The 16864-nt window shown below is 41.5% G+C and overlaps 1 protein-coding gene across 2 annotated transcripts in view; it reads right to left on the reverse strand.

The window, feature by feature from the left end:
- The window catches only part of enox2 (ecto-NOX disulfide-thiol exchanger 2), a 394667-nt gene that overhangs the window by 183817 nt on the left and 193986 nt on the right, over positions 1–16864 (reverse strand). For both annotated transcript variants that reach the window (XM_056276028.1, XM_056276036.1), the window contains one exon: positions 2067–2213. In XM_056276028.1, coding sequence (XP_056132003.1) covers positions 2067–2213 — 147 coding nt within the window. The remainder of the gene's footprint in view (positions 1–2066; positions 2214–16864) is intronic.

Genomic DNA, 16864 nt, shown 5'->3' on the forward strand with positions numbered 1-16864 from the left:
AGCGTAGTGGTCCATTCCGTTGCGGACCAACATGGGGATCTCTGGTTCGAATCCCTGTGTTACCTCTGGCTTGGTCGGGCATCCCTACAGGCACAATTGGCCGTGTCTGTGGGTGGGAAGCCAGACGTGGGTGTGTGTCCTGTTTGCTGCACTAGCACCTCCTCTGGTCAGTCGGGGCGACTGTTTGGGGGGCAAGGGGAACTGGGGGGAATAGTGTGATCCTCCCATGCACTACGTCCCCCTGGTGAAGAAGTGGCTGGCGACGCAACATGTATCGGAGGAGACATGTGGTAGTCTGCAGCCATCCCTGGATTGGCAGAGGGGATGCAACAGTGACTGGGACGGATTGGAAGAGTGAGGTAATTGGCCAAGTACAATTGGGGAGTAAAAGGTGGGGGGGGGTATTATGGTGTTAAGATATGAGTGTTTTACAATATCTCAATATTAATAAAGATATTACTCATTTAACTGGTGTGTGGATCACTGAACTAATGGGGAATGTGATATTATCTTCATCTTATCATCCCAAAGGTCACATCATGGCACATACTGGATGTTTATCAATGCACTTTAAACTGGTAAAACTGCTTGTATGCAACAAACAAATTTACCCCAGTCTGAATTCAATGTTTGGAAAAAGTGACCCAACCCTTCTGTAAACCAAAATGGATTTAAATCATTTGCATCATTGGGGAGATTTACAGAAACACTTGACTTGAGTGAAGTGATCCAACTGTACACTGTAAGTAGCTGCTATTTTTCAGAATTTCTGCTATTGGTGTTCTGGGAATGCTAATGGTCAAAGTATATAATAACAACCCAAATGGAACAAAGGGAATTATGAAGCTTGAAAATAATGAAGTGAAGATGAATAAATTGCGCTAATTGCTTTTCTTATGTTTGGCTCCACAAACTACTGGACTGAGAAAACATCCTGGTTAGAAACATCCTGAGGATGAGTCATACACCATCTGGTCAAACTCTACATTGGGAATTAACAACAGCTAAAAATCTACACGTTGGTAAACAACAGCCAAAGTTCAATATTCTATCACTACTTTTCTCTATATATTTTGGTTATGTACTATTGATTTACGCACAAATCGTCTTACAGTTACACATAATGTGTAGCTGTCAACCAATCAAGTAATTTAATCATGGTTTTGTAAATAATTTGATTAACTACAAAGTGTTCATTGCTTGTGATACATTATCAAATTATCTGACGACATAATCAGTAAAGCAACATTGAATTTAGTTCAATTAAGACCTCTGTATTGACATGCAGAGGTTGTGATATGAAAGATAAATGGTAGGGCGGTCCTTCGTTAATACAGAGAATTAGGCACAACAACTACCACTGCAAAGACAGAAGAGAACACAAAACAACACCTCTCTGTCCTAAGAGACCCCTTTCCTTTCTACTGGTAATAATGCAATTAATTCGGGAGCCCTTCATTAATTTGACACATTGTTAATACGCACACTGCCCATGATTTGAATTAGAGTTCAGTGATAGACTTACAAATACACACACACAAACACACAGCCAACATATCTCTCTCTTTGGGATGGGTGGAGGTTAGTGTGACAGAGTTGATTTCATGTGTGAGTTTTAACTGGCAAGTGTTGTTGGCAGAGCAAAAGTCAGGCAGAAAAGTCCACGTCTCAGCCGAGCATCTTCCTACTTTTAGCCGCCTGACCTCCAAAACAGTTCAGACAGACAGAGCCTCAGGTTGCAGAAAGCTAATCGAAAAACAACAAAGAATGTATTGAGCTGCCTTTCTTCTCTCTTTCTAGTGCCTCCAAGTAATAGGATTATGCGACAATTCCCATCTCGGTTATTTGATCTCAGTGGAAGGGAGGGAAATGGAATCTCAAGGTAGGCCATCCAGCTGTTGTTGTTCAAAACTCCAGTGAGCAAAGGTAACCATTTTCTATGTAGTCTCATGCACACTCGCATTTAGCATTCGACATGGCTGAGGGCAGAACAGTTCTGGATCGGGTCCAGGATGGTTCTACAGCAGGAGTTTTTTGATACTAGCATAAAGGGGTGATGTCTGTACCTGGAGGCAGGCTGGCTCTCTTCCTCTTCTTGCTGTTCTCAGCACCGTTTTCCAAGGGAGAACACTCTGTCACCAGTGGCGCAGTAGAGCTGTTGAACTGGAGAGGTTCGTTGTTGGACGCAGGGTCGAAGGGCAGAGCATTGAGGCCTGACAGACAAAGACAACAGAAAAAGGGAAGACATGTTGGGTGATGTGAGATAGCTGTAGTCGATGGGGAACAAATCCTCAGACAACAAAAACAGAGAAAGTAATGTGTGGACAGAGACTGTTGATTGGTCAGGTCCACTGATTTTTAAACCACAGGCTTGCCACCATTTCCTCCTAACATTCCCAAAGCTGTCAGCAGTGAACTACCCACTCCCATTGGTAAAAAACAGGAGGTAATTTGAAGTTCTAGTTCTGCAGAAGCGAAGTGACTGAGGGATACAAAAAAAAACGTCTTTCATGTCAGATCCTCGGCAGCTCTGTGTCTGTTCCAGTAAGACTTGTTGAACACTCAACCATATCAAGTCATCACCTTCACTCAGTGTTCAGGGTGACCAATGCGACCATATTATGGAAAATAAAAGAAAGCTGCTGCAGAATTCTATCAATAATGTGGCAGCTATTTGTCTTTGACAAAGGTTTATAGATGAACACAATGTTAGAAAAGGTCTAGATACATCGGTCTATGCCTTTGTTAAAACTCCTCAGAGAGACGGAACGAGAAACATGCTGCACACTCAAAATCAATTAACAGGCGATCTTTTCTTATAAACTGGCTTTTAATTCACATCCCAAAATATTTCTGTCCTGATCTCAGTGACCTCCCATGAGACAGGATTAGGCACGAAGGCAAAACGTTAGATTGATGTCTAGATAGATGAAACTATGCACCGCCCAATGTGCAGGAACCAATCCCAACACACTCATATATATACACACACACATGGGCACACAATCACTGCCTGTCTCAAGCTCTCTGGTGTGGAACCTTTTTTTCAAAAATACTTTAAAGTCTCAAGGTGTACATGAGATGGAGGACACAGCTAACCACATGGGCACCAGGGCTTCAGCTCTTGATTATTATGCTAACAGGGTATTATACTCTATATAGAGCAATCAGAATGATAAAGCCTTTACGGAAAGAAAAAAAAGTACAGCTGAGACTCGTAAATTGACAAAATGAAACTAAAATTCACTCAAAATCCTAATATTTTGCCTTCCAACATCTACCCTGTAGCATTTTACTCCACTGCACTGAGGAATGACCTTCTGTGCATGTGTGATGGGATGGATCCGGCCAAGAAGACACTAGCTTTTACTACATCAATATTGTAACACTGAGCAATATTTTTTTTTGACCCACCCCCCCTTTTTTTTCTCCCCAATTGTATCTGGCCAATTATCCAACTCTTCTGAGTTTTCCCGGTCGCTGCTCGAACCCCTCTGCCAATCCTGGGAGGGCTGAAGACTACCACATGTCTCCTCTGATACTTGTGAAGTCGCCAGTCACTTCTTTTCACCTGACAGTCAGGAGTTTCACCAGGGGGACATAGCACATGGGAGGACCGAGTTATTCCCCCCTCCCCCCTGAACAGGCACCCCGACTGATCAGAGGAGCCACTAGTGCAGCAACCAGGACACATACCCACATCTGGCTTCCCACCTGCAGACACAGCCAATTGTGTCTGTAGGGATGCCTGACCAAGCCAGTGGTAACACGGGGATTCGAACCGCCTTCCCCATGTTGGTAGACAATGGAATAGACCGCTACGCTACCCGGATTCCCCCCATAACATTATGTTTATAAACAAATAACAGGTGTTGCTGATAATAAACATCCTATTTGATGCGGGGTGCAGACTTTTTCTTCAACTAAACCTCCTTTCAATCCACTCATCACATGTAAGCATAAAACACAAAGCTGCAACATTCCCTGAGAGAAACACAATATTGTTATACACAACATTGCAAACACACACTTCCTGCTGCAAACCTGCTGATGGACTCATAAGAAGCCTGCAAGCTGAGTTTATGAGGTCTAGGTAACAAGCAGCTTAGCTCATTTTCATACTTGATAATTTACCTTGGTGGTGCATTTAAATTATGTGTTGTTAGGAACTTAATTTTGAACAGTGTGTGTTGGCTATTGCTCCAGTTTGTTAGAGAAATAAATGCAGCAAACTATAATATCTTATATTTGAGAGCAAACAGCACAACATGTAGCCTACGGCCAAGTATGTGGTTTCTCATATTGTTTTACTGCATTAGCAGCAAGCGAGTTAACAGTAGTCACTGTGTCCAGTACAACCTTGAATGAAATCCCGTGTGCTTGCGTTACAAAAGTTGCTCCAATGAGGCATGCTCTTATGATAGCCTACTTCAGTTTTGCAGACACAGACTACTGTATTTTATTTTCATCTTCAGTTACTCCTAAACGTAAGTATTTTCTGATGTTTGTTGCTGGGTCTTCTGCCTTTTCTGCCCAAACACCTGAAGAACTAAAGGAAGAAAATCCTCACCGAGGATTTAAAAAAAAAAAAAAATTAAAACTTGTTTGCATAACTCAAGCAATCTTTTCAGCCCTAATGAGCACATGATACTCTGCATGCGTGATTATACGTATATAGGTGATAAACTCAGTTCAAAGTGGTTGTGCTATGTATGCATAAATTTAGGAAGATGCAGTCATAATTCAAGAAGCATTATATCTAACAGGATTCTGCTGTTTAAATATAGAGCTCTAAACCACATTTAGAAACAGGCCAATTTTCCCCATTGGCTACAGTGAGACAAAGTTCTTATTTTTTGCTCCACTTCTCTATTTAGCTTTCTGTTGTGTTCCCACAGCAGAAACAATGGTCAGGAGATGAGACAGTAAGAACACTGACATGCATAGAAAATGGGAAGAAAAAATAAATGAAAAGAAAAATTGTGCACCTCAAAGCCTGGGAAACAGTAAAAGAAAATAACTTGTTTTCCCGAAACCTCAAACTAGGAGTCGTGTGTGGTTAGGAATCAGAACAGGGTCTTGGAGGGACTGGGTCTAAAGCCATGAAATATTCATGTCTGTTGTTTATGCACGGACTTGTTTTTCCCCTTAGAATAACGGCTCTGAAGCAGCCAGGCTATTTCATCTCGAACCAATGTCAAGAGAGCCTTTACCAATTAGTGCTGAACTCAAAATTCTTGTCAGCCAAGGTCATCCTCTTTTGTACCTTAACACCTGCATGTACTCACACCTACTCATTTGTACAGTAAAGGGATTTTTTTCTGTTTCAGTTTTATTGTTTGTTTCAATTTAAGATAATCTGTCTCTCATCAGTAAATATAGAAGGTTCCCAGACCCTGGGGAGAGATGCTTCTCTTTTTTTGAGGGCTGAATATATATATATATATATACACACACACACACACACACACACACACACACACACACACACGTATATATACATATATATATGTATATATATAATATACACACACACACACATACATACATACACACACATATATATATACACACACACACACGTATATATACGTATATATATGTACACACACACACACACACACACACACACACACACACATATATATATATATACACACTTTTTTTTTCTGGGATGGGTAGCTTTGCATCTTTTTGTTCCCTTGTACAAAACCAGACCAAATAAGTTTATAGATTTCTGTGTCGACTGGGTCCACACTCTTCGCTGATTTAAACAGGGCATCAATCAATAGATAGAATGAGAAAGACAAGAGACAGAGAGGAAGAGGAAAGAAAACCTTCCTTGTGCTTGACCTATCTTAAGTAATGGAGTCTATGCCATTTCCTATCCTCTCTATATTAAGACCTAGACCTACCCAATCTTTTCAAAGATATTAGTGCATTAGAGCGCAAATACTAACATATGTGGACCAACCTAAGCCCTCACAATAGCACATGTGCACCCACACAAACACAACATTTTGCAGAAACGCGCACACACAATGACAATGCTGTCTTTATGTAAACGTGCTGTATATCCATAATTCCATAACAATGAGATCCCACTATTGAGCCTTAGTCATCAGGGTGTGTGAATGCAGAGACACAGGATAAATAGCATGGCTGTAAACAGGGGACAAACAGCCACGGAGCCCAGGCAAAGAAAGCCCAGACAACTCGTCCTGGGAAATAAGGGCTGGAAATAAATTAGGTCTGGATGTGGGAGATTTGTTAGATTTAGACAGCAGGGGACGTCCATGCTCAGCTGCATCAGTCTCAATAGAGCCGCGGTTTGGGTTCACACAAAACACACACACCCTCCCTACCTTATAATGTATCATTTCTGTCTCCTGCCATCCTCTACTCAGTCCATCAGAAGATCTATTTTCCCCCTATTGTTGCCACATGTTCAATTTATTTATCATCTCTTTATTTTAAGATTACTGTAAACGGTCTATAGTGGAAAATCTTTCCATTGCTCTGCCTGTTTTCTCTTTACTTTTGCTACGAAATACATTTAAACCCATATGCTGTGTGTCTACAGTACCGAAGACAGCCAGATCAGTTAAATGATTGGCCAGGAGAGAATGGAAAGAAAGAAACAGCTGTAACCTTTCCTGCCCAAGGAGCAGGGCAGGAAACTTTTGTTCACTGGGCACAAACAAAGGGTTTACCCCATCATTCACCAGCTGCTTTCAATATGTTGCCAGCCAAATTTTGAGAGTAAAACTGGACTTCTTGTATCAATAATGGTTGATTACCTGGTATAGTAACAATAACAACAAAAACAACAACAATAATAATAATAATAATAATAACATTTACGCTACCGTTCAAAAGTTTGGGATCACCCAAACAATTTTGTGTTTTCCATGAAAAGTCACACTTATTCACCACCATATGTTGTGAAATGAATAGAAAATAGAGTCAAGACATTGACAAGGTTAGAAATAATGATTTGTATTTGAAATAAGATTTTTTTTACATCAAACTTTGCTTTCGTCAAAGAATCCTCCATTTGCAGCAATTACAGCATTGCAGACCTTTGGCATTCTAGCTGTTAATTTGTTGAGGTAATCTGGAGAAATTGCACCCCACGCTTCCAGAAGCAGCTCCCACAAGTTGGATTGGTTGGATGGGCACTTCTTTGAGCAGATTGAGTTTCTGGAGCATCACATTTGTGGGGTCAATTAAACGCTCAAAATGGCCAGAAAAAGAGAACTTTCATCTGAAACTCGACAGTCTATTCTTGTTCTTAGAAATGAAGGCTATTCCATGCGAGAAATTGCTAAGAAATTGAAGATTTCCTACACCGGTGTGTACTACTCCCTTCAGAGGACAGCACAAACAGGCTCTAACCAGAGTAGAAAAAGAAGTGGGAGGCCGCGTTGCACAACTGAGCAAGAAGATAAGTACATTAGAGTCTCTAGTTTGAGAAACAGACGCCTCACAGGTCCCCAACTGGCATCTTCATCAAATAGTACCTGTTAGAGCCTGTTTGTGCTGTCCTCTGAAGGGAGTAGTACACACCGGTGTAGGAAATCTTCAATTTCTTAGCAATTTCTCGCATGGAATAGCCTTCATTTCTAAGAACAAGAATAGACTGTCGAGTTTCAGATGAAAGTTCTCTTTTTCTGGCCATTTTGAGCGTTTAATTGACCCCACAAATGTGATGCTCCAGAAACTCAATCTGCTCAAAGAAGTGCCCATCCAACCAATCCAACTTGTGGGAGCTGCTTCTGGAAGCGTGGGGTGCAATTTCTCCAGATTACCTCAACAAATTAACAGCTAGAATGCCAAAGGTCTGCAATGCTGTAATTGCTGCAAATGGAGGATTCTTTGACGAAAGCAAAGTTTGATGTAAAAAAAATCTTATTTCAAATACAAATCATTATTTCTAACCTTGTCAATGTCTTGACTCTATTTTCTATTCATTTCACAACATATGGTGGTGAATAAGTGTGACTTTTCATGGAAAACACAAAATTGTTTGGGTGATCCCAAACTTTTGAACGGTAGTGTATATAGCACTTTTCTAGACACCCAAAGCAAAATAACTTACCTGGCCACTATATTTGCCTTATAGCCAGTGGTCACCATTTCACACCCAAAGATAGTCAATTCGTACTTGCTACTATTCAGTTCAGCAGGCTACTATTCAGTTCCAACAAAACAGGAAATTATTCTACTCCTTATGTGTGATGAAACATTGATATACAGCTCCAGTGAGGTAGAATCAATGAAAAACAGAGAGGTTGACTGATGGGAGGATTAGAACTGACTGTACTACTATGAAAGACAACTCAATTAGAAGTATAAGCATTCTACAAAGTTACACACTCAATGTCAAAGGTGAAAGTGCAGCTGTATGTGGGCTGGAGAGCATTCGTTTTTGAATACGCGCACATATCATCACAGTGATCTGTGATGATGATGATGATGATGATGATGATGTGTGTGTGTGTGTGTGTGTGTGTGTGTGTGAGTGAGTGTGTGTGCGTGCGTGTGCATACACTGTACTGAAGTGTCTTTAGCACCATGTCTTGGATGGCTTGTTGCCTCCATTCGGGTACAACTTTTGTGTCTGCAGCCCTGATGGATGGTTTGTTTGAGTTTCAACATCTGGCCCGGGGGAGGGGGATGTAAGTGAATAACACTCCCCAGGGGAAGGGAAAAATAAGTACCAGGAGGCTGGGTGGAGACAGGAAGCTCTGGGCAGCTGGGTAAATGAGGGAAGGGAAAATGCTGAACTAAGAGACCTACTGCATTAGGCAAAACGGCACCAGGATAAAATAGAAGGCATGTTGTAAATCAAACAAGCCTGAGCTTACATGAAGGGTACATTAACAATATGTCCTCTTAATGATATAGTGAGCCAAAGATGGACAGGATTATTAGAGTAGACAACCAGAACCAGTGGGTCATTAAAATACCTTTTAACTGCCTTGGACCTAAATGTAACTAGTGTATCTATGGATTCTACTGGAGAACGCTGAGGTTAATGTCAGCTGAATATGGGACAACATAACATCAGCAAATCAACAAAGAAGAAGAAGAAAGCTACTTTATTTTGTCATTGTACCTTACAACGAATTGTATTCTTAAAATGAATTTGTTCTTTGCATTTAACCCATCCTATTGTATAAGAGCAGTGGGCAGCTGCAGCACCCAGGAACCAACTCCAGTTCTTCTTTCCATTGCCTTGGTCAGGGGCACAGACAGGAGTATTAACCGTAACATGCATGTCTTTTTGATGGTGGGAGGAAACTGGAGCACCCGAAGGAAACCCACGCAGACACAGGGAGAACATGCAAACTCCACATAGAAAGAACCTGGGACGGCCTGGGGGTTCGAACCCAGGACCTTCTTGCTGTGAGGCTACAGCACTAACCACTGGGCCACTGTGCCAAGTGTCAAGTCAATCAGTCAACCAACCCGCAACTCATCAAGTGTACCCATTGGGATGTGCCAAGGCCAATGTTCATCGCATGTATGTTCTATTTGCCAAAAACTGCCCCCTTTTCAACCACTGAAAGTTACAAGATATTTTTTTCGTTAGGACTTTTGTAAAACGAGGCACTTAATGGTGCAACATTTAGCAAACAATCATCTCAAGTATAAGTGGAAGATAGACAAAGACTGGACATTTGGATGGGTTCTTTTACATTGGCTACCACTGCAGGTTGGCTAGCAAAGCTAGCCTAACTCTTGGGCCTGTAGCAGAAAAACAGATAATGGACAACGGCATATTAACTTCTGATTTCCCCAACACACATACAGAGTGTATCTTTGTATTATAGTGGCTCTTCATAGTGAATTCATATGTGGTATGTAGAACTTACATCAAAGCTGATTCATGTTTTGAAAATACATGGATCTTTGCAAGCAAACAGTGTAGGATAAAAAAGAACTAAAGCAACATTTGATAGCTCAAATAGGAAATCAAGATCATTCACCCATCTCTAGACTGGAGGCCTACCACCTCCCAGGCACACACACAGCAGAGATCAATGAGCAAACGAAGTAAAAACAGCTCTGCTTCCGATCAATATCATTGACTGGGACCACACAGTGTGGTAGCAGTGTTCTCAAAAGAACTGTGTTCTCCAATAGACGTAACAGTTTAAGCCAGTTACCCTAGAGCATAAAGACGGAGATAAAGACTGCTGAAGTCTGTCAGAACGAGGAAACTTGACAACAGAAGAAAGCAAAAAACCGTTTGAATGGCAGGGTCCACCTTTGGACCACAAAGTGCTTCATGCCATTTCATTTACTGAACAAGTAATCTGAAGTGATACCAAGCAGTTGTTTAACTTAAGGACACTTGTGATAATACTGATAGCTAAATTGTTTTTAGACCACACCAAATCCTAGAGATCCATTCAAATGTAGACAGAGTCAATCAGGCAACCTTGTGTCAGAACATTACCCAGCACCAAACAAAAGTGACTTGCAATGGCCGAGAAGATGTTCCACCCCCTCTGTTGATCCGGGGAGGGCTGCAGACTACCACACGTCTCCTCCGATACATGTGGAGTTGCCAGCCGCTTCTTTTCACCTGACAGTGAGGAGTTTCACCAGGGGGACTTAGCGCGTGGGAGGATCATGCTGTTCCCCCCAGTTCCCCCTCCCCTCTGAACAGGTGCCCTGACTGACCAGAGGAGGAGCTAGTGCAGTGACCAGGACGCATACCCACATCCGGCTTCCCACCTGCAGACATGGCCAATTGTGTCTGTAGGGACGCCTGACCAAGCTGGAGGTAACACAGGGATTCGAACCAGCGATCCCCATGTTGTTAGACAATGGGATAGATGCTACCTGGACGCCCCCTAGGGAGCATCTTTCTGAAGAACACTTTGACCAGACACATTGGCTGCTGTAGTAACACAATCTATGAACATCCAATTACAGGGCAGCGTCTTTAACCACTGAGCTACTATGCTGCTGCAGCTTTATAATATGTAGCCCTCAACCAACTTCTTGGACAACCCCCTTGATATTTATAATGTAGCATATGCGCATCTATACAATATTGCAATGCGAATGTATGTGGGCAATTCATCATCCTGGTACTGAAAAACATGACACCCAGTAAATTTGCGTTCATTCATCTGAAAAAGAGAAAAGACTCTGTGGCCATTCAAATTAACAATTCACTGAACTTCGAGGTACATCACCACTTTTTGACATTTCTACACATTACTGAGACAATTGTCTACGAAGACCTCTTTGCTGCTTTGCATTTTCAGCTCCACAAATCTGTCTCTCCAAACATCTTTAATGGATGAAGATGGCAAGATTATGAGTTGCTAAATAGGAAAAACTGATTCAGAACTCATGAGGTCTGGTCTATAGAAGTTTAGTGTGTGAACCCTAACAAACAACAAAAAAACTGCAAATTACATGGAAAGTTTCAAAAGGTAGAGCCAATACATTTGTTTTTCATGCCGCGCATGTCCTCTTTGGTGTTAAGTCTTCATCATAAGCCTCTGCTTTGACATAAGACGCAGACTTACATCAGTCACTGCCGACAGACAAACGTTTTCGAAATCTGTAGCCAGAGGAAATTGCAATGGGAAACAAAACAGACAAAGAGAAGAGCAGTTAATGCTGAATTACTCTGAGGTATCTTCAAATTTCCACCCCATCTGGCTGACAGACACATCACAACCTATAACGAGCACACAAACCTGTGCACGCACTCACATCAACACAAGACCAATTTAATTTTCCAAGGTCATGAGTTGGCAGTCAGTCTCCCCTATCGGATTAATGTTGTGAAACAAAAGGATTTATTCATGATAATCACTTTAAGTTTGGAAAAGAGAACAGGGAGAAAGAAATCCCAAATCAGTTGTCCAATTATAAACCATGAAGCCAAGAACTTTTAGTTACCTCTCATCCACTCAAAATGGCTTGATAGTCTGCTTTTCATGTACAGCCGCTTTCTGTCTAAACGTAATTTGGACCAGCAAGAATGGGTCGACCGATTATTGGCCTGGCTGATTATTGGATCTGATAGTCAGCATTGAAGAGACGATACTTTATTCGTCTTTCAGCTACACACTAGAACACACACACGGATGTAGGGAGTGGTGGCAAAAGAAATGTTCCTTCCGCATTTTTCCCATCCTGTTGTCCTCCTCCAGGGGCAACCAGAAGCCCTTTCCTTTGGTGCCCGGGGATCAATTCCAGGTGGACTTCCATGTCGTGGTCAGGGACAGGACAGGAGAGCGTTCTGCATGTTTTAATTGGGGTTCTTTTTGATGTTGGAGGAAACTTGTGTGAGCAAAGGGAGAACTCCACACATAAGGGTGCCTAGTCGAGAGATAACCCACCTGAACATGGGGAGAACATACAGAGTACACACAGACAGGCCTGGGGAGGACGCAAACACGGTGCCACTGAGCCACAGCGCATTTTTACGATTATCGGAATCGCTATTTTTTTAAGCGATTCCCGATAAAAATAAATTAAATTAAAAATGCGCTACTTTGGCTCTGACGCAGCCACCTCTCTCTGTCTGTAGTCATCACTCTGTGGTCTTGAGCAATGTCCCGCCCACAGCACTATCTGATTAGTTACACGTCACGAGTAATAGCCTGTCAACACCGAAGGCTACTGAATGCCTCAGACAAGCATAGAGGAACGCATCTGCAGACTGGAGCAGCTCTGGTGAGCGAGCGGAGCTGTGTTTCGAAGGTAAGGCTGCAAATATTGCAGAAGTTGCAATAAACATCACAATCCTCTATGCTGAGTTGCAAAAACACCACACTCTTATGATCTATTTCTATGCAATCTTACAGCCTACGGCCCACCTAATGATCTGAGATGATAATTCAAGATAACAGCATAAGTGTTTTGACGTTGTTCTCATTGTCCTCGTCCCGGTGTTTTATGATTTTGTTTAACCTATGTTTTGAAAATCCCTTTCTCTACCATGACTTTATCAGTGCTACTAGCAACCGGCAGTATGATTACCTGATAATAAATACAATATTAAGAAAAACTGACTTACATCAACAATGTGGCCAGCTGGGCTGCTCTACCTACTGGGTAGCCTCGTGTTGTCATCCCCAGTGATAGATAGGACAGAGGATGATGGTGGATGGGGTGCTTCCCTGTGGATTATTTTTTCATGCACTGTAACGTTGCTCCATTGATGATAAATCATTGGATTACAGCAGGGTATCTCACTGGACTGTATGAGTATGAAGGCCTGCACCTACAGCGCGCACAGTGGTGGATAAGGGACGGTGAGTTCAGCCCAGTTTGCCTCATTGATTGTTTGCAGACACAGACAGAGAATTGGCCCAGCAAAAAAGGTCCAGATGATTCTCCAGCTTCTTCTATCAGGTAACATCCACCCAAACCCAGGCCCTGAACTGACACAGATTAAAAATCAAGATGACCTCAAACAGAGCAATGGATTGAATCTAATTCACCTAAATATACTCAGGTTAACAAACAAAATAAACACAATTCATTGACTTAGTGGGATATTACAGTTTTGTCAGAAATATGGCTGAAACCATCAATTAGGCACAATATGATACACATTGGGCCTCGTTCATTAATCGTTTGTACGTACAAATTTGTTCTTACACACTCATGGATTTTTTTTTTTTAGCTCTCAAGATTGTCTGACAGTCAGAAGCAAAGCCTGATGGTTATTTGTAATTCCTTCCCCGTAAAATCTACTGTCTACCTCTTGCAAAGAGCCATCATCCAGGCTTACAAAAATATCAGTGATAGCCAACTGATGTGTAAATTCAGGAGTTACCCAGGTTCTACACTGGACTCTGAGACAAACTTCAGCGAGAAAAACTTCCATGGGTGTCTAAGAACAAATCTGTGAGGCTCATTGATGGGTATAATGTCTACAGGACAGATCGCATAAACAAAGGAGGGGGAGTAAACCAACGTGCTTCAAACTGTTTGCAATTAAGTTACATCTTCCCAATGGTGCTGATCTTACAGTGGTAGGATGGTATCGCCTACCATCGGCATCTAATGATGCTGTAAGACTGTTTTCAGACCTCTTACATAATTTATCAGATGCGGAGTAAGTTTTATTGGGAGATTTAAATTGGGATAGGCTATTGATGTCCTCAAACTCACTTAAGCACATCTGTGATGCTCTAAATCTGTCGCAATTAATTAACTCTCCTACTCGGTTAAACTCAAAAAACCTGGATAAGTCGACATTGCTTGATGTTATTCTTACAAGTTTTTCCACATAAATACTCTGCAGTTGGAATATTCAGTAATGATGTCAGTGATCACTGTTCTGTGTTAGAAACTGCAAACTACCCAAGACTAAGCCCCGATACACTTTGAGAAGAAATTATAAACAGTTTAATGAACAAGCTATTTTGGAGATGGCCACATCCTCATATGGTCCTTAAAAAAACAGGTAAAAGACATAGTTCCTTACCTGTTTTTTTATGAACCTAGCCTATTGCTTGTCCACATGATGATGTTTGATATTTCAGTAATCTGTGTTGATGTTTAATACATGATAGCTTGTCAATTAAGAGTGAGCACGGTTGGTCGATTATGAGGGTGTACCTACGGCTGTTGATATTCTTTGTCTTGAATGATACTTGATTTGTGAATTACCATTGGTTGACCATGAGGTCTGTGGGTGTGGATATTTAAGCTTTGAATGAACACTGTAAATAGCACACTGAAGACGGCACTATGCCGAAACGCGTATGCTGAGATGTTCTGACAAAAAAAATAAAAAAATAAAAAAATCAGACAGCAAAGTGCAGTGTTTTTACATGGTATAGGTAGCCAATGATCATAATATCATGATGTTGAGTCTTGTAGAGCTAACTTGAATGCAATAGCAAACATCAACAAGTTCATTTGTTGATCTATAATTTAGCCAGCTGACAAGCAAAAAAAACTGATAGGCTACAATGTTGTTTCTTGCACATCACTTACCAGGGACGGTCATACTCTCAGTCTCAACCCACGACTGCTAGTAATGTTACTGAAGTGTGTCCTGAAACTGTCTCCAACTCAGTTTCTTGTAGAGAGGTGCATAATATTGTTGTTAGAGACTTTAGATGTAATGGAACTGCATCTAAGGCCTGTGTTAATCCATAAATGGACTGCATAGAATGGTGCAGTTGTCAGAGTTGAATAGTCCCTTCTATTGCTATTGTACATATTCAGCTATAGTAAACATTAGTAATGAAGTAGCCTAGATTTGAATGACAGGTTTCCTGCTATCACGTTTTTAATATATATCATTTAAAAAGCCGAAACCAACTAAAGGCTTTCCAAAGCTGTTTTGCTGTAATAAATGAAGCATAATCGTGCGTTAACCATATGTCAGCCTGCGGCCACACTTTTAACTCTCTCTTTCTCTAAACTCTCATGGCAGATGGCTGAACCAAAGAAAAGGTCTAAAAGTGCAGTATGGGAGTATTATACTCAGCCTACACCAGGGAAGGCAGTCTCAATACATGCAAAGAAGGTGTCAGCATGGGAGGACCAATGGCAAAAAGTACAAATACTTCAAATCTATGGCCCCATCTTAAGTTTCATCGCCTTGTGTTGTATTAACCCACACAGAAGAAACAAGAACCTGAATCTAAGCCAGGGACAACGACTCCATCACACCATATAACAAATGACATGTTTCAGAAACAAAGAAAGTGGCCAAATTCTCATGACAGATCTAAACTAATGGACAAACTAATTACAGAGATGATAGTCACTGACAACCAACCATTCACAGTGGTCTCTGATGTTGGCTTTAAGCGCCTCATGGTTAAAGCAGAACCACCATATGCACAGAAAAGTGAGAAGTAGTACTGCACCAAAAAGCTGCAAGATGTTCGCTACAAGGTTATAGACAAGATAAAAGCCCTGATCCAACCAGAGAACGCTGGTTACTCACTCTCTCTCACCACAGACTGCTGGTCTGGATAGACAGAGTCACTGCTAAGCCTAACATGCCATTTCATTGACAATTAATGAACCAGAAAGCAGGTTGTTTTAAATACAAGGGTGATGTATGAATCCCACACTGTGGAATATATCAGAGAGCCATTCCTGGGCATGACTGAGGATTGGAAAATAAGCAAAGACCCTACGTGTGGCTCTTGTGCTTCGAGACAGTGGAGCAAGTATAGTGAAAGGAATGAGGCTCATTGAACTTCCAGACTTCAGCTTCACAGCACACTCATTGCAACTTGTGGTGAATGATGATCTGTCAAGTCAAAGAGCCATCACAGATATCATTGCCATGCTAAAGAAGTGTGCCACCCATTTCCACCACTCGATTCTTGCCAAGCGGGGTTTGAGGTACATTCAGAAGGACCTTGGCCTGCCAGAACACAACCTAATCCAGGCTGTCTCAACAAGGTGGAACTCAATGCTCCATATGCTGCTGAGTGTGTTACTTTCTATGGGGTGGTTGGATTTGAGTTGTGTTTAGTCAGAGATTTTTGTTTAGTTTAAGTACAAACTTGTGAAAGTTATTTCGTTTACATGTAGTTAAATTGTAACATTGTTTGAATTGTTAGTTACATAAGTGAATCTGAGTATTGATTAATAATGAGATTTATTCCAGTTCCGATTGTATGTGATTTCTGTGTGCTTGATAAGGACTTTTATTGCGAAATTCTATTGGCGAGAAATGCGTGCATCCGGGGTCTCAGTTAGGGAGCTGCTGTGATTGGCTGATTTACGCTCTGGGGGTGACGTCAAGAAAGTTAATACAGCTTCAGAGCGGGGACTCTTTAGTATGACGGGACGAGGACGGACTGGTGAGTGATTGCAAGAGTGAGTGAGTTATATTGTGTGT

The sequence above is a fragment of the Lampris incognitus genome, chromosome 1, assembly GCF_029633865.1.
Source record: "Lampris incognitus isolate fLamInc1 chromosome 1, fLamInc1.hap2, whole genome shotgun sequence".
NCBI lineage: Eukaryota > Metazoa > Chordata > Actinopteri > Lampriformes > Lampridae > Lampris > Lampris incognitus.